This window comes from Nanorana parkeri, unplaced genomic scaffold, assembly GCF_000935625.1.
Source record: "Nanorana parkeri isolate BGI_ZX_2015 unplaced genomic scaffold, ASM93562v1 scaffold191, whole genome shotgun sequence".
Taxonomy (NCBI): domain Eukaryota; kingdom Metazoa; phylum Chordata; class Amphibia; order Anura; family Dicroglossidae; genus Nanorana; species Nanorana parkeri.
Genome location: NW_017306459.1, coordinates 1,263,985 through 1,291,919, shown reverse-complemented (window position 1 = coordinate 1,291,919; position 27,935 = coordinate 1,263,985). Strand labels below are relative to the sequence as shown.

Sequence of the window (27,935 nt, the reverse complement as noted above, 5' to 3'; positions counted from 1 at the left end):
ATGTAAATGTTGTAATTCATTCAACATATAAAGATTACCATGTTCATTTCAGATATATAATGGATGGAGTTAATCATTTTACTGGGCATTACCAGTACTCATCAACATTGGCTAAATTTGTGTAAATTTATTACAGATTATTTTAGTTTTATGTGTCAAAACCTTTACATTAATATACAATTTAAACATTCATATTTTCCCCACACAGGAAATGCCACCCACCTTCCAAAATATATGGATATTTTTGACATAAATCAAGGTAAGCTTTTACTATTTCCATTTTATGAAATATGTATTCTCATTTTATATACAGTATATAAACATACTGTCATTCCGTATACAGTGGACAAAGTCATTTTGCTTGCAATAAGAGGTTAAAGTCATTTAAGTGAACCTGCCAGGATAAAAAAATATGCATCCGAATTCCCAACTTGTTTTCAAATGTAATAGCTCCAGAACTGTCACCTTCACTATGTAGTGAGTCACTGACCTTAAAAAAGGATGCAGCCAACAGGGGTGTGGAATTACTATCGCCCGACGCCCGGGACATGGGACATGCAGTTCCGGGCGCCAGGCGGGTAGGTTTTTTTTACATTTAGCCCTGCTGCGGGCTAGCAGAGCTAAATGTAAAATGGGGGAGCTTATTTAGTACAAGTGATATCAGATCACTTGTATAAAATGAGCAGCGATTTTGTCTGTGACTCCAGCCCCCCCCTCCCTTCACCCCACCCCTGCCATGGTTTTCGGGCTCCCCCACTCTTCTGGGGGATCCCGGCAATCATCTCAGGATGGAGAGCGGGAAGCAGAGCAGGGAGCAGAATGGAGAACATCCGTTCTCCGCTCTGCTCTCTGTGATCAGTGAGAGAGGAGTGCTGTACTCACAGCGCCCCCTACCTCAGCTGTCACAGGCAGCACAGAAACGAGCACAATGAAGTTGCTCGATGTTCTGTGTTAGAGGTGACAGGTTCCATCTGTCACCTTCAAAAATGATCACATAGGGGATTGTTTTCCCCTGTGTGATAGTAATAAAGTTAAGTGAAAAAAAAGTAAAAAAATAATAAAATTAAAATTACCGTATTTTTTGCTCCATAAGATGCATCTGACCATAAGACGCGCTTAACAACTATATTTACGGCCTCCAAAATGCCGCTGCCCGTGTTGTCTGTGTCTAACTTCTGCATACTGAGACTCCTCCCTTTCCCTGTCATGTGGCATGAAACAGGAAGGCGAGAAGCTGGTCAGACACAGAAGTTAGACATCGGCAGCACGGGCAGCGGCATTATGGAAGAGGTAAATAACGCTGCTTCGCTGGCTCTATAAGTAGTACAAGTGGCCCCTACCCTCCCATCGCTCATGCGAGTGATTACCGGTACACTGTCAGCCACTGTGCAGAGGGTCCTGGAATCTGGGGGACAGCTCTCCAGGTTCCATGGGCTCAGTGCCACCCCCAGCATACTGCATATATATATAAAGCAGTTATTACAATTTTAGCAGGAACTCCATGTTTTTTTCCCCTATTTATGGGAGTGGGGTTCCTCCATAAAATTCCTACCAGACCTAAAGGGCATGGTATGACTTTGGGGGTACCCCATGCATTTTATAAAAACTGGGGACCCTTCTAACATTCCTACCAGACCTAAAGGGTCAGGTATGGTTTGAGATGGAGACCCCACACTGTATCATTTTTTTTCTTTTGTTTACATTTTATTATTCTGCTCACTACCTCGGAGGAAGGCAAAAAATGCCAGGGTGTAAGTGGGAAAAAAATGCCACAATGTCAGAGGTCCATGGGAGGAAGAATGCCCTGCTAGTGATGGTCATTGTGAGGAAGAATGCCCTGGTAGTGATGGTCAGTGGAAGAAAGAATGCTCTGGTAGTGAATGGTCATTGTGAGGAAGAATGCCCTGGTAGTGATGGTCAGTGGGAGAAAGAATGTCCTGCTAGTGATGGTCATTGTGAAGAAGAATGCCCTGGTAGTGATGGTTAGTGGGAGAAAGAATGCCCTGGTAGTGATGGTCATTGGGATGAAGAATGTTCTGGTGGTAGTTGTCAAAAGGAAGAAATAAACTCCCTGCTATCAGTGATCAGCAATAGGAAATGCCCCAGAATTGATCATAATTGATGACTGATGTCTGTGTCAGTGTTAGGAAACATATGGGGAAGTCTAAGGTTGGATGGGAACTTTAGAGCTGATATGGGCTGGTGAGTACTACAAGCAGTTTCAAGGCACTGTTGGGGGCTGGAATGGAACCTGCACTGCACTGCTCAGTGCCACCTCCAGCACAATGCATATATATATAAAGCAGATATTACAATTTTCCTGTGTTAGAATTACTGACAGGCTCACTTTAATAATAATCTGTGACCCAAGAAAAGAGCGTTCTATATGAAGCAATAACTAGGTAACACTTAGTAGCATGCAATTTAATCAGTATCCATTAATTCCAGGACTTTACATTTTGCACACCAGAAAATGTGCTGTCCTTTCACATATTTGTCTTCTCCAACCTCTTGTTGTTTTTAAAGAAAATGCACTCTTATTATTTGGGATTTTGTCTTACAGCTGCTGGTTTGGACCTGTTTGAAGGAGACATTAAAACTGATCAGGTGAGTTCTTGATCTTTGTATATGTTTTGCGCATTAGGTATTGTTATTGTGAAGTTTTAAGTAGGTGATTTACCGCAAATTAAGTAAATTACATTCATTTAAGTACAGATAGATATTAGTTTAAATTTAACTGAAAGCAATGTTGCCAACCAATAAGCATGCCCTACAACAGTAAATCATATAAAAGTAAATTAGAGCAGACCTAACAGTAACTTTACAAGTCTCCATATATCACAGACTAGCATTCTGCTTCTCTATACAATGCAGGCAGATCATGGTTGGTGAGAGGGGCCAGCAGGGTGCTGTACATAGCTTTCTGAAAAATGACAACACCTTGTCTCAGTACTTCTCTCAAGAGACTCAGCCCTGATGCAAATGATTGCATTACAATGCCCACATGTGATGCTGAACCTGCATGATTGAAAGAACTGAAATCCAATGAATGAAAGGGGCAGGCCAGGGAGGAAAGAACTAGATCAATGATAATGTTCAGTGTATCATTGTGTAATATAAAATGATACATAATCACATTAATATTTCCAAATTTAAACTGATGAGTTCTGTGTGTCGGCAGCACTGCTTATAACTTTATAAATGAAAAATAAGATGTATGAAGCAGTAGTGAAGACAGTAAGGGGGATTTATGAAAACTGGAGACAGAATCTGGAGCAGTTGCCCATTACAACCAATCAGCTTCTCTCTTTTTAATTGTCAAAGATTAAAGAACAAACTGAAGAGAGAAGCTGATTGGTTACTATGGGCAACTGCTCCATATTCTATGCACCAATTCCCCCCTGTGTGCTCAGAACTGATTGGTGACACTTTATCACTGTTGTGCTTATATTATAGACATATTTTTTATATGGCCCTAAATGTCATATCTTCTTTTAATAGAAAAATGCAAGAAACACAATCATTGGTGATAAATACAGGTGGCCACGGACAGTCCCATACTACCTAGAAGACAGTCTTGGTATGTGTTATAGTATTAATTCTACTTATATTTCAATACCATCTCTTTAAAAATGACTTCACACAGAGAGAAATTTCTTGTTGGTAAATGCCATTGCCACACGGAAAGCCAATTACTAAATGCCGCACTCATTTGGTGTAACACCCTACTGGAAACAGATGGTAGTAAATGCCCTGTAATGCAAAAATGGCATCTACCGGAAGAAAACAAATGTAATTAACAAGCATGTTGGAACTTCTTGCACAGCCTCACAGAAAAACACAAGCACACAGTCTGATATGCATGCTGCACATGGCTCGGAAAAACAGGAAGGAAGCCACAACTTTATTTTCTACCTGATTCAATACAACAGACTATACTATAGATATATAACATAACTTATAAACACTGCCATCTAGTGACCAAAATTGTGTACTACAGAAGTTGTTGCTATAAACACAGTAATGTGTATTCTAACAAAGCACCTCTCCAACTAAGCCTATCCCTAACATCTAAACTCCCACTACCACATAGACGTCCGGTAACTTGCTCCCTAATACATAACCAAGCAGTAAAAATGAACGCATGACCTCCCCCAAGTATTTAAAATATTTATTCTAACTCCCCAAAATGAATGCTTAATACTTAACCCCTAACATTTAACCCAATACCCAACTTTAACCTTTACACAAAGTTAAACCTTTTGATTTTAGCCTTTTTTACAGCAACCCATCAGTAATCATTAGCTTAATACAGTCTAATAAACTATTGCCTCCTAATCAATTTCTAAACAATTACTTTCATCACTATGTAATCCCTACAGTCCTGTGCACCACTACCCTGAACTTCCTGTTGGGAAGAACACAAAGATGGTGTCACTACTATTCCCCTGATTCATTCAGCAGGACCACAAATCCCACCATGCCTTGCCTCAACGTAAAGATACAGTTTATATATTTTTTTCATGATGTAATCTCCAGCTGTCTGTGCATGTGTAGGAGGGAGCATCAGCATGTCACCCTGATCCCAGAAACGTGCACAGAAAAGGTGGCTCCAGAGGACCCTGCAAGGGATAGAAGCCACCCTAGAACTGGAAGGTGAGCCAGCATGCTAAAACAGGGAGAGGAACATTTTTGAAGGTGAAGAGGCAGTGGACACTGCAAGTCTTTATATCAAAAGTACATATTGCTAATGTAGCCTTTAATATCACTTTTACTATAGGTTTCCTTTAACGGTAAAAGTTGTATAACAGGGAGGATGCCATTACTGTACCGATATAGACACAACATTACATATGTTTGTATGCTTTGATATGACATTTAGCAGTGACGCAGCTTATGAAACATAACCTCCTGTGTGTATTTTTTCCATGGTAGAAATTAATGCCAAGGGTGTCATACTGAAAGCATTTGAGCGCTACAGGCTGAAGACATGCATTGATTTTAAGCCATGGGCTGGAGAAAAGAACTATATTTCTGTATTTAAAGATAATGGGTATGTAATAAACACAGAAACACATTCTTTGATCTGTAATAGGCTTCGTAACTAGTGCTGCATATTTCATATGTTTACAGGCTATCTGAGCTCCTTTGTAGAAAAAGGCTGCTCTTTACACAGCTCAGTAGCTCAAACATGCAATTTACCTACACAAGTGCCTGACATACCACAGTGACTATTTTCTTATCATAGGGCACTTACCTAGAATTCAGTCAGATAAAGTGAGCCTTAGAGCAGGCTGCTACTGTTGTGCTGTCTCTTTAGCTAACCCACTGTGCTCGGGTAATCCTGTATCATGTATTAAATGTTTGTTTGTAAAACAAAGATTGTATCCATATAGTAAAAAAAGAGATATTAGAAAGCAGTTTAAAAGCCTCTAGGGGTAAAAATAAGAATGATTAATATTACATTGACCCAAACCCATCATAGTTTTTCCCTTAAAGCCAGAATTTGATTAAAGGGAACGGTAAATATGTGGTGGAATTACTATTTTTGCTTATAAAAAGAAAAAAATGCATGGGAATGATACATTACAGGTGAAACTCGGAAAATTAGAATATCGTGCAAAAGTTCATTTATTTCACTAATGCAACTTAGCCGTCTACCAGGAGATTTTGGAGCACGTCATGCTTTCTTCCGCAGATGAGCTCTACGGGGATGCTGACTTCATTTTCCAGCAGGACTTGGCACCTGCCCACACTGCCAAAAATTTTCTGAGATTGTGGATCTGGGTTTTCATGAGCTGTAAGCTATAATCATCACAATGATGACAAATCACGGCTTGAATTATCTTGCTTTGCATGTAATGAGTCTATCTCATATATTAGTTTCACCTTTTAAGTTGCATTAGTGAAATAAATTAACTTTTGCACGATATTCTAATTATTCGAGTTTCACCTGTATATTGATTCCTAAATACCTAAAAGATTTAGTATGAAATGCTTTGCTTGTCAATTGTCAGTAAATCAGGCCAATTGTGTTAATATTATTATTTATTTTAGATGCTATTCATATGTTGGAAACCAAGAGTGGGGAAAACAACCGCTTTCTATTGGATCAGGATGTGATATTGTTGAAACAGTTCAACATGAGTTCCTCCATGCTTTGGGATTTCATCATGAGCAATCACGATCTGACCGCGATGACTATGTGACCATTGTGTGGAACAAAATCCAGCCTGGTAAACTGATATCATATCCAATAAAGATAGAAACAATATATTGTAGAGACAGCAGCCTTTCTTTTGCCATCTCTAAATATATCTAATGTTCATACCACAGGCCAGGTCTCATAGTGCCCACAGCCAGCTTAATTGTGCTTACATCATCAGTAAAGCTGTAGTACAGAAGCAGGACTGAGTATTTCTAGCCACACAGACTTTTATATGGGAGCACCTAAAAAAAACACATAAACAAGAGTTTTTTAGGTGCTTCAATTAGAGTCTAGGGGCCAAATATGCTTGATTCTGCCTGAGAAGAAGCTCACGCAGGCCCCACTTCCACCTACGCATTTCAAAGCTCAATTTCCTAAGCACAACAACGCTCAACAAGAGGAATCTCATTGCTTTAAATTCCCCTGTTCACATCCAAGCATTGTGTCGCTTGTAGTAATATGACTGTAGCCCAGAAAAGTTGACTTGGGAGCACTTGAAGAATGCTTGAAAAGCATGTGCTTGCTAGACATGTGCATTCGGATTCAGACGAACCTGCAAATCAACAAAAATCGGTTGAGTCGGCGGTTCGTCCGAATCTGAAATAATGAATTTATTATATGCCAGAATATTCTAAAACTATATTCGAGCATATATAATACATATTGGGTGCCGGCATGTCTTGCGCATGTATGTCACCATCTTGGAGGGGGAGAGCATGACGTCACATGATGGTGACGTCACCTGCTGAATGAGCGCCGGCGCGTTCTGCGCATGCGCACCGCCATTTTGAAGTACATCTTGGTATACACCAAGATGGTAGCACTCGAATATGCAGGCGCCGCCATCTTGGTGTACACCAAGATATACTCCAAAATGGCGGCGCACTTGTTTTGTGGTTTTTAGTGGGCGGTTTCTGATTCAAGGGCTCCTTGCCTCCAAATCTGAAAAACAACATAAAAATTTGTTTCCTTTGTTTAGTGCTTACATTTTTTGGCGCTCCCATTTAAAAATTGAGCCAAAAATGCTCAATTCTGCTCCTGTGCTTCCAGTAGTGCATAAAAATGCTATAAAAAAACGCACATACGAATGTGCAAAATAAAAGCCTTTAAGTCGCCTAGCAACACTCACACTTAGATGTAAAGACATCCTTCATTTTTGGAGCGCCCAGCGCTTATGACACCATGAAAGATAATACAATTTTAATGTTGAGTGTTTTCCACCATGCAATAATGTTAGACAGTTTGTCCACATCAATATAAGATAACACACTATAATAAAGGCTCGCCTGTCTAGTGCTAACAGCCCATAAAGTGAATTTTGCATGTAGATAAGCTGCTGTTGCAAAGATTCTCTCCATAGAGCCAAGTGCTCAGGCTCTCTCATGGCCCATTCACACCATGTCCAGATCAGATGCGCTACGTGATATTTTTCTTCCGCACCAAAAATGCATCCCAATACATTTGTATGTGATTTTTGGGCTTTGTTCTCACCAGTCCAGTCTGTTCCAGTGCAGGAAAAAAAATGCTGCATGCCACATTTTTCCTGCACTGAAACGAGTCACAAACGCATCACAAATGCACTGCACCACACCGGAACGCAACAGAAGCTATGACATGGAGCAGGAAGAGATTAATTTGCATAATGACATTACCCCCCCAAAACACAAAAAAATGCACTTTAACGCGTCACAGACGCATCACAAACACACCGCACCACGTTTGCAGAAACGCGTGCAAATCTGGTCTGGACATGGTGTGACAGGGCCCTCTAGGTGACAGGTTGAAATGCCCCTGTGAGGGTAGCTGCTTTCTCTATGAAAACCAACCACTGCAGCATCATAACTGGTCTTTGTTACCTAAATATGTGCTACAGACATAATAGCCACTCCCCATTTCTCAGTAAAATAAATGTATCCTATTGTCTTTCCCTATACTTGATGCTTTGCTGACAATATATGGTCTGTGCACAGCTATAACATCAATTGAGTTTGTCTATATGAATATAAAGCCAGATAGTATGTTGAATTTGTCTTCATCCATACACGTGTGCACATGAGTTGACTATATGAGTTGCAGAACACTATTAATGATTACCACATAGTCTTAAAGTTAGCAGCATTTCTTTAAAAAAATTGCCATTGCTGACCTCCTGCTAAATATGCTAGATGCCTGGCTTTATGCTGACCCCATGTCTTCAATATTTTGGGGGGTTAGTCTTCTAAAGGCACTGCTTCTGCCTGTTCTTTGGTGCCATGATTTGGTTTCTCCGGTGATTCACTTCAGGATACTTATAAAATCAAAACAAAAAAATATAGATTAAAACATAAAGCTTAAATCCTAAATATGTTGTAAAGTTAATATTTTTACCAAGACAAACTTTGAGGAAGCTAGCAGATGAGAGCATTTACACTGAAAAGCCACTATTATGTATAAAAAAATAAAACTCAGATACAGATAGAGGGGGATTTATCAAAACTGGAGCAGACAAAATCTGGAGCAGTTGCCCATAGCAAAAAAATCAGCTTCTCTCTTTCATTTTTAAATCTTAACTGAACAAACTGAAGAGAGAAGCTGATTGGTCGCCATGCACAACTGCTCCAGAGTTTGCTCCAGTTTTTATAAATTTCCCCCATAATGTATATAAATTTCTTACATATTTTTTTATCTGTAACTGTGCCTTATCCGTCAAACTTAATGCCACTGCTCATTTTGATATATTCATATGATCATTCATTTCAGATATATTAATTCCAGATTTAAATATAAACAAAATATTTTCTGTTTTGTTTAACCGTGTTTACAATGTAATTTTATGTGTTTAAATTTTTTGTACAATTTTAGGGTTTTTTTGTGTTTTATTTTTAGGCAAAGAACATAATTTCCAAGCCTATGATGATAGAACCGTAAGCTCTCTAAATGTTCCTTATGATTACACCTCTGTAATGCATTACAGCAAGAACGCATTCCAGATTGACAATGCGCCAACAGTTATACCTAAGAATCCTCAGTACAATAATATAATCGGCAACCAAATGGATTTTGGTGAAAGTGATGTGTTGAAGTTAAACAGACTGTATAACTGCTGTAAGTTCTTACTTAGAGTCGATAAAATATATAATAAACCTGTCAGCAAATTTAAACATTTGAAAGTAAAAATGATGCCCAAGCTAGTAGACTGACTTTTCTGACTTCAGGGCTGAGCTCCACCACTCCTTTGTCCAATGAGAGTACCTTGGTGGTCCACTGGTGCACGCTGAATAGACAGGGGGATGGAAGTTGTTGGAGCTCAACTCTGAACTTAGGAAAGTTAGGCTCCTAGTGACAAGGTTAAACTAGTTTCACAGAGGCACAGAGAAGAGGCTCTTGTGGTTTGCACATATATTAATAGGCATCTTGTGGTGTTGGCTGTTAGGTAGGGCCTTTAATTTTAAATGGCTTACAGGTTTACTATAAAGCATAGCTAAACCTAGGAACAAAAAAGTATTCTATTTTAGCTCACAGGTCCTTAGATATAGTATGGTGAGGTACATTTATTTTAGTTTTTCAGGCTAAGAACATCTTAGCAAGTACAGAAAGTTCCTGTTCACCCTAAAAATATAGAAATACAGTGTCCTTGTCGCTTCCTGTAAACTGAATATAGAAATATTATCTTTCATCTCTCCCCCACCCTCCATGTAATCAAGATTAACAAAGGCAGACATATTTCTAGTCAAGTCTGGGTGGCACCCTACACCCTACAGTGAATGAGTGCATGTAGCCACCTAGAGGAAGAAAGTGTTAATTACAAGACAATTACAAGAATTACCAGCCAAAAATAAAGGAAAAAGAGCCAGAAAAGAAGACATCTAAAGCAGCCACCACAACTAACAATGTTTTTGGGTTGAAATAGGCTTTAAAGTGATATTAAACCCTATTATTATATACATTTCATTAGAGGAGATGCTTATGTTCCCTTTTATAAAGTTTCCCTTTACTCTATGTTTGGTTGATTCCAAGTGCTGCCCCCGTTTTCCTGGTTGCGGGTGTCTCCTTTCCCTAGAAGGGTCCTTTGGAGCCCCTGCAGAGTCAAAAGTGTGCACACAATCCCTGGTATTTTGTTTGTAGATGTCTATGTCACTTGCTCAATGATGTGAATGTGTGTGAAAGTGGGGAAAAGATGCTAGTCTGACCTTATAGTTCAAAGGACAAGGTCAAATCAATGCTTTTTATGGTGACATTTTTGTTAATTGAAAATCGCAGTGTGAATATACCTGACTGAGTTGATCATCCCTGCACCTTCTTAATTTAAAAGTTATTTGCAATGCTCCAATTCTGCTAGACCTGCTGAGTGGAAAAAGATCCTCTCACCTGAAACCCTAGGACCAAGGCAAAGAATAATAGAAAATATATAATCTGTCATTTTTTTAAACTGAACTTTTCCCTGGGCCCTGCTGGTCCATTCTGGAATACTTTGGGCTATAGTATCACTTTATTTTATTGTGTCTAGTGCCGGTATTGGCTCATGACAACACCTTGGACAGTTGTCCTATTGTAGTTGAATGTCAGTAGTAAGATACTAAGTAAGATTTCCAGGCCTTTAAGTAAGAACAAATGTATGATGGGCACACACATCAATTTGTTACATTAGATCAAACACCTCACTCATATCCAGTTGTTCCATTGTGTCGGTCCATAAGCCCTACTCCATAAAAGCCATGGTTGAAAGGTCAACTAGCCTGAAATAGCTGCATGCAGTTTGAAATAAATGTTTCTCTAATATGCGGGTTGTATCTCTACTATGTGCAGTTGCCCACAGCAACATAAAATAATAATTTACATGACTCTTTCCCACTATCCGAAATTGCTTATTAAACCCCTTTGTTTTTTAGATCTGTGATGGAAGTGAAAACTGCAAATACCTTGAACGAAATTTATCCAAACTGGAGCAGACAAAAACTGGAGCAGCTGTGCATGGCAACCAATCAGCTTCTCTCTTTCATTTTCAAATCTCAACTGTACAAACTGAAGGGAGAAGCTGATTGGTTGCCATGGGCAACTGCTCCAGATTTTGTCTGCTCCAGTTTTGATAATTTCCCCTCCTTCTGTTTAAGAAGACTCTACTGTGTTTCTGACTAATTAATGAGCACACCACATCATAACATCGTTTGTTCCATATGATTAGTTCCGAATTATTGACTGAATATGGAATATGTTATTTAATTTGCCAAATTTGCTGTTTTGCTTAGTTGAGTCCAAAGTGTGATCAGATTAAAAATGTATTTTAATCAAAAAAAAAGGTAAAGGTGCTAATTTCAAAAGAAAATCAGATAAACATTTTATGCTACAACCAAACAGAATACTATCCAATCTTTTAATCTTTTCTTTGTAGTTAAATGGATTTTGGTTCCCTCCACTGGCTAACAAGCTACATTACATCTAAAACAATGTAATCATTTAAAATCTAAAAAGTGTATGTACACACTAACAATCACCCTCTCTTAGTCACTCCCTTATAGCCCGAAAAATATATTATTGAAAGCATTTTGTTTTATCTGTTTTATAAATACACAAATCCCTGTTGATCTTGTAAGAAATTCAGAGCTGTCCAGTGCACTCATTTGGTGCCTGTGCTTTGGAGATGTAGACAGTGGGAGTCATTGAGTAATTTAGCTAAAGAACACTGGGGAGTACTGACACCACTAAAAAATGCTGTGTTGTCAGCCAACACCAGGGGATTAAGGGGCAGCCGAGTGTATAACCGAGCCGAAGTGAAGTGAGCCGAACGCTGTTCGGCTATTCACTTCAGCCTTGTATGGCTGGAATCAGCCGTACATCGGCTGCCTTCAGCCAGCCGAACATGCTCTGCAGAAGGAGTTCGTCTCAGCGGATCCAACATCTGGATCAGCTGAGCCGAAGCTCCAACAGCTCACTCGCTGCCATTCGTTCCTATTCTCACAGCGGGCGACTGGCAGTGAGTGAATAGTCGAATGCCACCGACCGGCATACGGCTCAGCTATTCTGCTCGCTGCCTCTGAGGTAGTGAGCAGAATAGAAACAAAATTAAATTATTAGAAAAAAAAAATTTCAAAATCATTTAAAATTTTTTACAAAAAATAGGAAAATAAAAAAAATATATATATTTTAAAGAAAATAAAAAATAAAAGTTCCATGAAGTGCTGAGGCCACAGAGTGTTAACTTGGCTTACTGAAGAAAGTGAAGCTGCGTTCGCTTTGAATACCCAGTCATGTGCATGGGAAATTAAAAATGCAGGATTTTTGCCTGCACATAATTGGATGTTTCAAACTATTTACTAAGGTAAATAAACACCAACTTAGCAAAGTGAACACTTTCTATTCCTTTAGTAATTCAACCACAAAGACACCCACTTCCATGCAACTCTACATTCACCATGTACAGTGTGTAGAAATCAAAGTGTTGGTTGTGGAGATTCTCCAGATGGAAGGTATTTTTGTAAGCAATCAATAAGCATGAGCTCAGGTTTGGACCGAGCCCAGTCTTAAGGTGCCCATACGCCTTAAGGTCCCCACACACCTTACGATAATCGCGGGAAATCCCGCGATCGTACGATTATGGTAAGGTGTGTGGAAGCCGTGCGACCTGTACTACTGTACGGTCGCACGACTTTAAACTTACGGACATGTTCGAAAACCCGCCGAGCATCGTACGATGTTCGGCGGGTTTGTGGCATGTCCGTACGATAACAGCCGTACGGGCCGGTGTGCGCAAGCGCACACTGCCCATTCGGCATTGCGGTCATCGGAAGCCCGCCCCTCAGGGGGCGTGGCTTGCGATCATCGCAAGTACGATCTGCCTATGCAAGATAGGCAGATCGTACGTTTTTTTAAGTACCTTACAACCATTGCAAGACAAAAGTCTTGCGATGGTTGTAAGGTGTGTGCCCAGCCTTACAATTATCTGCAGATTTTCTGTGGTCAGATGGAAAAAGTGCAACAGATTGGCCCAGGTTGAGATTACTCCATCCACACAGTTAAGTGTAGATGGAGGAATCTGTTGCACCTTTTCTATCTGACCACAGAAAATCTGCAGATAATTGTAAGGCGTATGGCAAGTCTTAACCTGAGCTCCCCCAAACCCAGTAGTGCCAATTTATATGGCCACATGGCCAATGTCAATGTCATTGACCAAATATATCCAGATGACCATATAGGGTCAATGACACCACCTTTGCTTACGTGCGTGTGCAGGAGGAGAAAATCCCCAGCTGCAGCTGAATAGGTGGCAGCGAAATGAGCTTCCTTCCACCATAGGAGGAGCTCAGGTTAAGACCAGGTTTGTTCTGTACCTAACCTCATCCCTACCAATCAACTTTAGTTTGATTTAGATTTGTTGTTTGGTTTCCAATACGTGGTCTGATTATTATTACAAATGTATATAGTGTTATGTATGGCAGTCCAGGAAAACACCACACCATTACATTTTTTATTAAATGCTATCAAACTGTATATGTGAAGTCACACCTGTCTCTGATTTGTTTTTTCCTTTCTTGTTTGTGCCATTTATAAATAAATGGATGATAATGAATTTTGATGATCTTCAATCAACTTGTCTAATTTATGACATCATTACTTTTGTATTGTACAGCATCCTCTCTTACCTTCCTGGATTCATGCAGCTTTGAACGTGATGACATTTGTGGTATGCTGCAGAGTTCAAGTAATACTTCTGATTGGCAGCGTGTTACTAAAGTTCCAAGTGGTCCAGGTTCTGATCATACATTCCTAGGAAAAGGTAATTCTCTGTGACCGGGTCAATTTAAGAAAGAAACTTTACCCAGAATTTAAATATATTTCCAGCAGTTTACATATGTTCAGACTTTTACTAAATCAGGTGACTGGACGGCACCGTGGGTTTTTGCACTAACTGAATACATCTCTTTTGTGTCACTGTATTATATAAACCAGAGCTCATGTTTAACTTGTTTTTCCTCAGATAAACTATCAGACACTGGAAACTTCATGCACTTCAGCACTAGCACTGGTAACAATGGGAGTCATGCTAGACTTGAAAGCAGATTGTTCTACCCAAAGAGGGGATACCAGTGTCTGGAATTCTTCTACTATCACAGTGGTAGTGAAAGTGACCAGCTCCAATTTTGGATTAAAGAATACACAACTTTGTACCCCAATGGCATTCTGAAATTTGTAGACTCTGTATCTGGTAAGGAAGAAATTAAATGGGCACTTGTAATGTTCATATATATACAGGACATAACTATTGTTTACACACCTTTTTTTTTTTTTTTAGTAATCGACGTGTACCAGATCATCAATGTAGTTCACATATGTTGAAGATGATTTGCAATATGTGTGCCAAATGCCCAAATATTGCAAACTCTGATGTATCACAGGAATGTGTCAGTTTCTGTGCCCTATAAACTAATCTCTGCACTAGAATGTAGTGCAGACATTAGCCGCAGATCTGTGCCTTGTCTGACCAGGTACAGATCTGCACATTGAGCTGACTCCCTCTGATAAATGTGTGTACAGACACTGACAAGAGGAAGACTAAGCTGGGAGAAGCTGCCACTTCCCTCTGCATAGCAGAGCAGAGGGGAGGAGGAAAGAGCAATTAACAGGTTCCGTCTGATGAGTGCCAGATGGACTAGAATGAGTGGACAGCTCTCTGCAGCTTTGCTGCCTGGACTTCTTACTTCCTGAAAAGGGGAAGAGAGGAGAAGAAGCGATACAGTAAACTGCTATAGCTTGCTGTAGGGCTCCCTGCACAGTGACAATGCATTGGCTGTCACCGTGCAATATGTGCCTAATAAATAGAGGTCCCTTAATGAAAATCTTCCCTCATCCATTATGCAGACAGAATCTTTCTACAATGATATTATGCAGCCTCAGAGCCTTGGACAATGTTGTCCTGCTTGTCCATTTAGTCCCAGGCATTAAAATGTCTGAATTTCCAGAAGACTTGGTAGACAAGTGAGCAATATGATCAAATTAAAAATACTGATTGACACATTGAGAGGAATTTATCAAAACTAGAGCAAACAGAATCTAGAGCAGTTACCCATGGCAACCAATTAGCATCTCTTCAGTTTGCCCAGGTAAGATTTGAAAACGAGAGAGAGAGAAGCTGATTGGCTGCAGTGCAAATCTTGTCCAGATTGTGTCTGCTCCAGTTCTGATAAATTCCCCCCCATTGTATTTTTAATGTACCCAGCCCACCATATGTACATTATATTAACTGCAAAATGTTGACTGTTTTACAGGCAAACCCGCTGATTACTGGAAGCCTCATTTTTCTTCAATAAATACAACAAACAAGTTTAGATTTGTGTTCCAAGGAGTAAAAGGAGGTGGAAATTCTGCTGGGGGCATCTCTATTGATGACATCAACTTGTCTGAAACTCGGTGTCCTCAAAATGTTTGGCACATCAGAAACTTCAGTCATAATTTCACTAAGGATTTTGTAATGAGCCCTCCATACTACTCTAATGATGGCTATGCTTATCAGATTGGGCTATGGTCGTATGCTACTCGATATTCACCATATAACCTTGCTGCATACCTATATCTGATAACTGGAGAGAATGATCGGACCCTCCAATGGCCCTGTCCTTGGAGGCAAGCTACAGTAGAGTTCATGGACCAAAACCCTAACATTCAGCAGAGAACATCGAACATGAAGAGTATTACAACAGACCCAAATGAATTATCAGGTTAGAATCCTACAGATGAATCACCTTTGTGCATTGTGGTATTGCACATTATACTGCAATACACTACTTAGAGCACACCACAATGCACCTCCATTATATGTGAACACACTAACAAAATCTCCTGTCTAATGGCACTTCAGAGAAGTGACACTAGGAGCTTTTTTACACCAGACACAAGCACTGCAATGTATTTAATTGGAGTGAACTAAATATTTTCTGTTGTCCATGCATTATGCTGCATTGAAAGAAGTAACAAAATGCCATACGCTGTTTTCAGTAAGCCTTGCTTACTCTAATGAGTGGCCTAGTGTCTGTATGTTGTGTTTGAGGTGTGTTAATCTGCATTTTGCTATTTAAGTTATTTGATGGAAATCCTAAATGCTACCTGCATCCTTATATTTCAATGATATGACATTATATGTGAATGAACGCCAACGCTTGTTAATTCATAAGGTACCTTAATAATATGGGAAAAAAGGGATTGGTGTTCCTACCTGGAGATCCGACTAATTGTACGCCCTAATTCAGGTTTGCATATTGGCTTATTTAGACCGATCCGTGATCTTTAAAATCGTGAGTTTTAATAACTGCAATTCTAGCAAGGTCGTATATGCAATCGAATGTCCATGTCATAAACTCTATGTAGGCAAAACTAAGAGACAACTAAAAATACGAATAGGTGATGTCAATTCTTTATTGTATGTTGTTTCTATGAATTTTTCTAATAAATTTAAACTTTTTTGCATATTAGCTGCTTGTCCGGATCCCTCAGTTGACCGCTACTGACTTGTTACCTTTTAACGAGTTAACCCCCTTCGTTTCCTTGTACCTTAATAATATGGGCCCAGACTGAGCCAACTCTACTTTTCACAGTTACTCAAGCTTTCCCAGATCCATTGTGTTATTGTGTTTGATGGACAGAAATTAGTATTAAAATAAATTGGCTTTTATAAAGAACGCTTATATTTTATGACCATGGCTGTAATAGTAGATGCAGATGACATTTGTAACTGCAAGCTCCCTATCCCAGCAAAAACCAAGCCATGAGGATTGTGTTGCTACATTGAGGGCAATTTCACATCAGTCAGCACGTATGTTCACAACTGTCGTTTTAGGACAGCCCACTAATTTGACTACATCTGTTATATGTACCATTAAAAGAGTTTTGCTAAAATGGTAAATCAGTAGCATTTTATGACTGGATCATTTGTTGCTTATGTTTACTGGATGTAAACATAAGCCTTGATAAATGCCCCCAGTGTACTTTTGTAGAGTATTTAGTATTATATTGTAAAATGAAACCAGAAAGAACCTCTGCTCTTGTAACAAACAATACACAAATTTAGCCAAAGCTGTAAAGTTACAAGGTCATATGAAACTCCAAAAATCCTTTTATTCCATCCAGCAGTTATATTAAAATATTTGGTTCCAAAATGTCAGGTTATAAATTAGAGAAACTGAACAGTGCTCAGCGTGTGTTTTACAACTGTAACAACTGCTGTTGTCATAAAATCCACAAAATAAGAAATTCTCAAAACTATTCTGCATATCTCCTCCACCCCTGCACAGTGGGGTTCTGATATCCACCTCAATTTAATGAAAAATTACTTTAGCTGTGTATCTGGCGATATGTATAAATTCCCTTGAAATACCTCTCCAGTTGAATCACTCGCTGATGCTTTGCTCAGTCCAAAGGTATGGAACAGTAACCCCTTTGTGAAGGGAAGTACATTTTATCTTCAGTACATATATAGACTTCAAGAATTCTGCTTTAAAGTAGTATTAAACTCTCAAACTTTTTTTCAATAATAAATCCAGATCAAAACCAAATATGCATTGTGCAGCAAAGTATTTCTTTACATTTTTGCCCAAGCACTTACAGTCATCATGTTTCTGAATAGCTCCAACTCTCTCAGCTTCCCAGAATTCCCTGTTGAGTACAAGATTACAAGGGACAGCACAGAAGTCTCCAACAGCTGTTCATCTACTAGCATGGAGAAGAGAGGAGGGAAGAGGGTTGAGCAGTGAGCAGGGAAGTTGCTTGCCTTGTTGTGCCTGTTTGTGGAGACTCACACTGCTTACTAGCACACACAAGGGTGGCTCCAAAGGACCCTGAAAGGGAAAGGACCCACCCTAAAATGGAATCTCAGGACCAGTGCACAAGGGAACAGCTGATTCCACAGGCAGGTCAAGGTGCAGAATCCATTGTAAGTGATTTCATCTGCATGTGAGATAACGTAAAAACCTTTTAAAGGAGAACTATGGGGTTACGTTTTTTTCCCCATAGTTCTCCTTAGGGTAACAGGAGGACACAAACTAGTGTCTTCCCGTCACCCTAGGCTCAGTATACCACGAGCTGTAGCTCGTGGTATACTGAGACACCGCAGTATACCGTGAGCTGCTGCTCGCAGTATACTAAGACGCCGCAGCTGAAGCGGATCCCGACAATTATGTCTGGATCCGCCCAGCTGCGTGACTGACAGCTGGCTCTGCCTATCTAGAGGCAGAGCCAGCTGTACCAGCCCCCTCCCCCGTCTGTTCCGCCAGTCAGCGCTGGCGGATCGGAGCGGGGAGGGGGGAATCCAGCCCCCCCACTGTCATGGCAGAAAGCCGTGACAGGATCAAGAGGTGAGCGAACGCCGGTATGTGTTCGCTCACCTCCCGATCTACTGAGCCGACCTGTGACAGTTTCATTGACACAGGTCAGCTAGAACTATGAGGTGAGTGAAAAGCACTCACCTCATAGTTCTCCTTTAAGTTTAATATCAGCTTAAGAGAGTTTTCCAACAGTGTGATAGCATAATTGAAATTGACGTGATTTAATCAACATTTATAATAGCTTGCCAACCTTTTGACTTTAATATAAATAGCACTTCAACAGCTGTTGAGGTAAGATATTAGCTGCAGAGGAAGTGCATTGTTTCTTGGACTCCTAGTCTTGCATTGTGAGGAAGAACAGAGAGCACAACTATTAAAGGGTTATTGAACCCTCAGCGTTTTTTGCATGTATCTACGGCTAGCAAGCAATAGATATATGCAAAAAAATGTTTTTAAAACTTTTCAAACAGGTTTAAACTTACTTGTGTCTTCACCGCACGGTTCCGTCCGAACATCTGAAGAGTCTTGGGCGGCCGCATAGGATCTTGGGGCGGGCAGATGCGCAGTTCAGATCTACGGCCGGGATACAAGGAGAGACAAAAGGTAAGTCTATGGAGCGGCGTGCACCCGCATGCAGACACCGTGGGACAGGAAGTGCCAGCTAGCACAGAGGAGTCAGCGCTGGACCAGAGACCCGCACCATCGCTGGAGGAATTGCTAAACACTGCTGGAAAGAAGAAGATGAACAGCTCAAGAGGCATCATTTAAGGTAAGTCCTTACTCTAACATTGGGTGGAAAATGTATCCTGTAATGTCACTTTAATTAGTACCGCAAAGCAGGAAGTAGAACTTTCAAATGTAATGAGCATATAGGGCTGACCCTGTGTTATAAATATACATAAAATATAAAAAAAATTTAAACAATTCTGACATATTGGCAAGATTACTTATATAGTTCTGGTGTCTCTTACATGCATATCTAGAAAAATAATCCCCACATAACAATACCTCAAAATGGTAAAGAGTAGGAAGATTACAGATGTTAACAAATAACTGTGTCTGCTTTCAGATTCCAACAAATTGTTATGGGATAACCCTGCATTGGTAGGAGGTCTCTCATCATTCCCAAATGGAACCAATTACAGACGGACTGGAGGGTATGGGCAGTTCATGTTTACAGCTGAAGAATGGCTTTACAGAAGAGACTTCCTAAAAGGAGGAGATGCTTTTATTCTCATATCCATGGAAGGTATGTCACAAATTATCACTTTGTAATTAGTACAGATGTTTAGAAAATTGAAATCGATAAAGCCTTGAGCTGATGTGGTTCCAAGTGACATTCCCTATCTGGGATTGGCCTTTCTATCTGGCAATCTTGACATTATAGTGGAGGAATGGATTTTGAGTTGATGTTGCTATAAGTGTAAACTAACACTGAACTAACAATGAAAGGCCCAGAACGCCTTTCCACAAATTGTTGGTGTATGTCTAGGTCTATGTTCAGCTTCCTCACCCTGTGTCAGGAAGCAGGGGGTGTTGTCCCTGCTCGGGGGCCACGGGCACGGCAGAACTCCCCTCAGCTTGGCAGAACTCCTGGTGCCCGGGTTGCGGCTACGCATGCTCGAGTCGCACAGCGGGTGCGCATGCGCGGTACGCAGGCTGCGCGCGCATCCCCGGGGGCACGTGTGTAGCACTCCTGCTCCATTAGGCATCAGGTGTGAGCCTTGCTGGGGGAGGTTCCCTGTACACACCTTCCATCTCTCTCGCCTGCCATTGGTTCCCGAGGAAGGAAGCCTCCTGGTTGCCTCGGTGACCGGGGGGGTGGTCCTAACTCCCCTGGCTATAAAAACCTGGCCTGAGCTCTGGCTTATTGCTGAGTTATTCCACCTCATGGTGTGACATACGAAGCTCCCTTCCTATGTGCCTTGTTGCCTGTTTCCTGAACCCTCTGGGGACCTCCTGTGTACCGACCTTGGACCGCCTATCGTTTCTGACCCTCTGCTGCCTGCCTCGACCTCGGATTACCCTCGACTACCTCTTTGGATTGCCCCCTGGTTACCTTGCCTTCGGACCCTTCCGGCTGCTTCCTGCCAGCGGGTTCCCTCTGTGCTGCTCGCCCGCGGACGCACCTGATACCCTGTAAATGTATTTCAAGTAACATGCAATACACTGTGTTTGATTATATCGTGTTTGTCCTTTAGTTACATAGTTACATAGTATTTGAGGTTGAATAAAGACATAAGTCCATCAAGTCCAACCTATTGTGTGTGTGCATTTATGTTTAAGAAGGTGTGTGCGTGTGTATTAGTACATGTGTGATTTTGCTCTTAGGCGTACCTGTACCCCTGTATATTATGGTCTACGAGGAACGCGTCCAAGAGTTTCTTGAATGATTCCACACTCTTAGCTGAGATCACTTCCTGCGGCAGTGAGTTCCAGACCTTAAACGCTCTAACTGTGAAGAACCCCTTGCGCCCTGTACGATGAAAAAAAATCTCCACCAATTTTTGGTTGTGCCCTCTGGTCTTTGTTACTGAGCTGACCGTAAACAGTTTGTTAATAATGTTGCTGTCGCCCTTGAATAGTTTATTCAGGAAAATCATGTCCCTACCTTAATCTCCTAACCTCCAAAGAGAACATATTTAATTTTAACAACCTTGTTTCATAGTTCAGGTCCTCGAAACCCTTAATAAGCTTGGTTGCCCTCCTCTGGACTTTTTCCAGCTCAAGGACATCCTTCCTGAGTATCGGTGACCAAAACTGGACCGCATACTCCAGATGTGGCCGAACCAGTGATCTGTAAAGTGGCAAAATTATAGACTTGTCCCTGCAATACATTCCTTTCTTAATGCAAGACAGGACTCTGCTTGCTTTGTTTACAGCAGTCTGCCACTGCGAGCTGTTCTTCAATCTGCGGTCTATAATGACCCCCAAATCCTTCTCCGTTTCCGACTTCCCTAGTGGCACACCCTTAAGTGTATAGTCCATTTGCCTATTTTTAACTCTAAGGGGCATTACCTTACATTTATCGACATTTAATTTCATCTGCCATACACTGCCCACTCCCCGAGTTTATCCAGGGCCTCCTGTAATGTTATAATGTCTAAATCCGTGTCTATTACCCTTCCAATTTTCGTATCATCAGCAAACACTGAGACATAGCTACTCACTCCCTCCCCGATATCATTAATAAATAGATTAAAAAGCATGGGACACCCGCACAGAACCCTGGGGTACGCCACTCATGACCTCCGCCCAGTCTGAAAAGGTGCCATTAACTGATACTCTTTGTGCATGTTCTCGTAGCCAGTTTTCTATCCAAGTGCACACTAATTCATCTATGCCCATAGCCCTTAACTCGTATAACAAGCGTTTATGTGGCACCGTATCAAATGCTTTGGAAAAGTCCAGATATACTACGTCCACCGGCCTCCCTCCATCCAGATCTCTACTCACCTCTTCGTAAAAGGTCAGCAGGTTGGTCTGGCAAGAACGATCCTTCCTAAATCCGTGTTGTACATCACTTATTATACTATGATCCCGGACGAATTCCACTAAGCGGTCCTTAATCCTTCCCTCTAACAGTTTACATACTATGCATGTTAGACTAACTGGTCTATAGTTCCCCGGTTGGCATTTTGACCCTTTTTTTAATATAGGTACCACATTAGCTCTTCGCCAGTCGCTTGGCACTCTACCAGCCATTATGGATTCCTTAAAAATAAGGAAAATGGTCTTGTTATCTCCTTGTTCATTTCCTTGAGTACTTTGGGATGTAGATTATCAGGTCCTAATGCTTTATTTGCATTTAGTAGTTTAAGCCTATGTTGTATCCCAGTTTCAGTCAACCACTCCAGTATATTTCTTGTTAAATTTTGTGTTTTATCCTGTACATTAAACCCGTATTTTTCCTTGGTGAATACAGACGAGAAGAAAGTATTTAGCGCCTCGGCCCTCTCCCTGTCGTTTGTGATTAACGTCCCATTTATGTCCTTTATTGGGCCTATCTGTTCCTTTCTCCCCTATTTACTGTTTATGTACTGATAAAAAATTTTGGGGTTCTTTTTCCTAACTTCGGCGATATATTTCTCACAATCAATTTTAGCTGCCCGGACTACCAGTTTACATCTTTTGTTACATTCTTTGTAGTTTTGGAATGCCAATACTGTCCCCTCTGTTTTATACTTACTAAATGCTACTTTTTTCCCTTAATGTGTTGTTTTACCGTTGTATTTAGCCATATTGGTTTTGTTTTTGATCTTCTACTTTTGTTACCCAGCGGTATACACCTGGTAATAGCATTTTTTAATTTGTTCTTGAAACAGTCCCACTTTTGGTCAAAGTTTAGTTTATCAAATAAGTTTTCCCATTTGATTTCACCTACTATGTTGCATAGTTTATCAAAGTTAGCCTTCCTGAAGTTTAGGCTTCTCGTACGCCCATCCCCCTTCCCTTTCTTGCACCCAATATTAAAAGCAATCACCTTGTGATCACTGTTACCCAATGTCTCCCCGATTACAATATCCTCAATTAACTCTGTATTATTGCTGATGATCAGATTATACACGTTTCATTATTTACTAACACCCCCAACAGACAGAGAAACCTATTGTCTCTTCTTTTTTTCTCCAGATAATTCCCAGCTAACAAAGATACAACCAACGCCAACACCTCCACCTCTTACAACTCCACCACCCAATGTGCCTGTACTGTGCAGACAAAATATCTGTTTGAATGATGGAATCTGTGTTGTAGAAAATCTACAATCAGTGTGCAGGTAAAAACGTACACGCAGACATGAATTGCCTAAGGGTGGACATACACAATGATGCAACAGATTTAGCATGTGTAGAGGCTAAAGAGAACCTGTCACAGGCAATATGTTTTTAAGACCCAGCACTGTAAGATGCAAATGGAAAAACAAATTGTATTTTCAGTGAGGAAATATCTTGGTTTGTTATTTAAAGTATTTTTTATAGACAATTATTTTTTTTAATTTTAGATAAGGTATGGAATGGTTAAAACTGCTGTCTTGGTTTGTTTTACCTTCTGTGTTACATTGGGGAAATTTACATTCACGTCCTGTCCTGTGCACACAGCAGGGAACTCCAAAGGGAGGGAAGTTTTGATTTTTCTTCAGTTTCAGATTTAGTTTCAGGACTGGTGCCAGTGGTCACCAAGGCAAAGTCCTGGACAGCTTTATTCAAAGATTGGACTGGAGTGTATGTGATACATCAGTTCTACGCAGCCGGTTCTAAAGAATAAATTAAACCATTTGTTGCCAGAGCCGTTATTGCATGTTTTGCACACATGTTAAAATACACATATTAGGCCTCAAAATTGATATTTTTGTAATACATTTTGAATTGCACAATTCATATTGCACATTCACCCTCAAGGAGCATACAATCTAAGGTCCCTATCACGCATATTAGGGCCAATTAACCTACCAGCATGTCTTTGGAGTGTGAGCAGAAACTTATACAAGCACAGGGAGAACATGCAAACTCCATTCAGATAGTGTCCTCACCAGGATGCAAACCGGGGACCCCCAGTAGTACAAGGGAGAAGTGCTAATCACTAAGCCACTGTTAAGTATGTATTACATTTGTATCTTAAGCCTCCTCCAGAGTTAGTGTACAGCTATGAGAGCTAAACTGGTTTAATAGCTTCAACAGCCCCCCTTGATGGGGCACTTTTCATCCCCAGGCATTATAGCAGCTGCATGGTCTGTATTGTTATGTCACTGCATACAAGTCTATGGGAATGCAAAGCCCACATGAAGCAAGTCAAATGCAGGTCAGAAGGAGGTCAACTGCAGGTTAAATGTGCCTGTCAATGAATTCTTAATGATTATAGAGGTGATGAGTGACGCCATCGACACAAGCTCAAAGCCTGATGGCACAGATCTCACCAGAGCCCTGGATAGCAGTAAAATCCAAAAAGGGTTTTAATCTTTCTCCACGCTATCTAAAATGAAAAAAATAGGCGTGACTGGACATACACTATAAAGTATTTAATGTGCTCCTTGGAAATGTTCAAATCCAGGCTGTCTGCGTTTCTCTCTGTGTTGAACATACACATATTTGTATCACAGATTTACTGAAAAACCTTTTTACTCTACAGGTGCAAAACGTCTGGAGATCTGTGGTATGTAGGTGACAGATGTGAAAAGGAAGTCAAGAACAAAGGCAATGTGGGGACTATGTCTTCTCTATGTGCACTACTCTCTCTGTTTATGGTCACCCTTGTGAATATAGTATAACAACAGTTGATGAATGTGAGCTATCATCATAAAACAAAAAATAAAGATACTCCTGAGGCAACTTTTATTTGTATTTTTTTAATAAAGTTTGTTTTTTACTACTTTGTCCCCATTAGAGAGCTATTCACTCACATCCTGTGCTGTCATTGGAACAGGAAGTGAGAGCAAATCTCTCCCACAGGGACACAGGTGACACAGAAGTAATGGAAAAGTTAGAAGAGCATATGTTTTTACAGTATTTCTATCTATTATTTACCATCACTTCCCCTAGAAATACTAGAATAGGAAGTGAGGTCGATTCTCCTGAACACAGACAGCAATAAAAACATGACAGAAGTCAAGAAAAATAAAACTCAATAACAATGTATCTAAAAAAAAAACAAGACACAAGACCCGGTTGTAATCTACTCTATACACAAAAATGCAAGTTTTGGCTGGAGTTCAACATTAGCAAAGACTACAATGTCACAACTCATTCATTTATTTCACTTCACTGATACATATGATTGGGGTTGTAATACTTTGTTAGTATGTTTCATTTTCTTTTAGTTCTGCTTCTGATAAATTCACCAACTGCTCAGAAACAACTAACATTTAACAAACCTTGCCAATAATCTGAACTTTAAAGGTCGTTTTCACCCAAAATTGTATTTACATTTTTGCACATTGTGTTTGGTAAATTAGAATAATTATTTAAATAATCGTGATTAGTGAATTAAACTTTACTTTATTTATTACTGACTTCTGTGGGATCTTTTCCCAAGTACAATACAATTACAAAATCACTACAATAGCAAAAAAAATCTAATTAGATTGGAGACCAAGGGGTCAGCAGAATTTCAAAGACATCTCCAGAAATGCTAAATGTGGTAAAAGTACAATTGTTTACAGGACTATCTACAAAAACAGTATGTCAGTTGACTGCTGGTCATGGAATGTATAAATAAAATAAAAAATTGAAGTGGAGCTCCACCCAAAACCTTTTGTCTGGTGTTGGACAGTGCGGAGGAAGGGTTAGAACCTCTGTCTGTTTTATTGCTGTTTGCATCTCCGTAGAGGCAAAAGTTCTGAATGTCCCATTGCACACCAACCTAGAATCCTGATAAATTTATTTCAGTTAGTGCTGAAAATGACCTGCAGGTGGCGCCACATACAACCCCAATACCAAAAAAGTTGGGATGCTCTGTGAATTCTACATAATGCAATGATGCAATGATTTGCAAATCTCATAAACCCATATTTTATTCACAATAGAAAACATTTCAAATGTTTAAACTGAAAACATTTACCATTTTAATAAAAAAAAAAAAGGTAATTATGAAATTGAGGCAGCAACACGTCTCAAAAAAGTTGGACAGGGCCATATTTTTCATGGTGCACCCTCCCCTTTTCTTTTAACAACACTCTGTAAATGTCTGGGAACTGATGAAATCAGTTGCTGGAGCTTTGGGAGAGGAATGTTGTCCCATTCTTGCCTGATATAGGATTCTAACTGCACAACAGCCCTGGGTCTTTGTCATATTTTACATTTTAAGATGTGCCAAATATTTTCAATTGGTGAAAGTTCTGGACTGCAGGCAGGCCAGTTAAGCACCCAGACTCTTCTACTATGAAGACATGCTGTTGTCATAGATGCAGTGTGTGGCTTAGCATTGTCCTGATGAAACATAAAAGGCCTTCCCTGACATTGTCTGGATGGGAGCATATGCTGTTCTAAAACTTGGATATACTTTATATTTCAGCATTGGCGTTGCATTTCCAGATGTGCAAGCTGCCCATTCCATACACACTAATGCACCTCCATACCATCAGAGATGTAAGCTTTGGAAGTTAGAAATGTAAGCTTTGGAAGTATTCCTGAGCCCATGCGATGATGTCCACCACAGAATCATGCCTGTTTTTAATGCAGTGCCATCTGAGGACCCGAAGATCACGAGTATCTAGTATTGCGTTTCAGCCTTGTCCCTTGTGCACAGAGATTTCTCCAGATTCTCTGAATATTTTGATTATATGTACTGTAGACAGTGGTGAAGCTAGACATTCTGTCACCCGTGGCAAAAACTCAGAGTTTTTGCACAAACCACATCCCCTGCCCCCACCCCACACTTCTGGGCTCTTCTTCTTTTGTCCCTGTCGCGTCCCTCCTGGTCCACCACAGAGGTGAGGCTTCAAATCGCCTCATTCTTCAGCGCTGCTATGTTAATTAAACATCTGCTTCTGGGCTCGCTTCTATTTTCTCCCTTCGAGCGTGTGCTGTATATTATCATCTGCCGACTCACATGTGGTATGCTCTGTTAAAATCTTACTGGGCCCCCCCCCAGCCTCAGTCCACCCCAGGTCTCTACACCAGAGGAACTTACACTCTAATGTCCCCCCCACAGTCACACACTATTATAATTATTATTATTATACATTGCTATAGCTGTGACATGTACCACAGTTCAGTACAGAAAACACTGAGCAAGTCACAACTTTTTCTTGCACGAGAACAGGTGCAGGATAGTTGACCATAACCATCAGGAGCAATTTAAAGGCAATTTCACGCTTAAGAACCACCAAAAACTACCTTAATATTGACCTTCCCATTGTCTTCAGTGCAACTTGGCAAAATTGCAAATGGCATTTCACTGAAATCTCCTGATTTGTTTAGCATTATTTCACGTAAATAAAAACTTTCAATTTGGATTTTCCCTAATTTAAAGTAAAAAGATTGATTTTTTTAATACATATTCATGTTCAAAAAAAAGTTTATTTCTTACATTTTAGGTCACCAATCACCCAAGCTTCAATATGCCGAGTAAGGATTGATTTATGTTGGGCATACAAGTTACAATTTGATTACACAATTGTACAATATCCTTTAGAGTTGCCAGAACTATAAAACGTGAGAGTCTACCTAACCAATCCTTTTTTTTATATCCAATGAGGTAGGCTCTCACACTCCTTAACCTTTGGTAGATCTAAAGAAGATTGTACAGATTACAAAGTGTATCTTCAGCTTAATGCTTGACATTAATAGGCTATTAAATAGGCAGGCACAATCTGACCTCTCTCCTAAATCTACCTTCTGATTTCAAGTTCTTAGGGATACATCACTCTAAAAGAGAATGATACCACAACCTCATAACAATATATGAATGTTATTTTTTTCTGTTTCAAAGGAAAATATTCCTAA

General features: G+C 40.2%; 1 protein-coding gene across 1 annotated transcript; it reads left to right on the top strand.

Moving 5' to 3' along the window:
- The first annotated feature begins 234 nt into the window (after positions 1–234).
- LOC108786082 (meprin A subunit beta-like) lies at positions 235–27,935 on the top strand. The gene is made up of 14 exons (XM_018555301.1): positions 235–259; positions 2,564–2,607; positions 3,502–3,580; positions 4,936–5,053; positions 6,058–6,236; positions 9,074–9,292; positions 13,812–13,958; positions 14,172–14,387; positions 15,448–15,897; positions 19,565–19,744; positions 23,128–23,272; positions 24,622–24,691; positions 26,782–26,920; positions 27,922–27,935. The coding sequence occupies exons 1-14, from the start codon at positions 235–237 to the stop codon at positions 27,933–27,935; spliced, it is 2,025 nt and encodes a 674-aa protein (XP_018410803.1).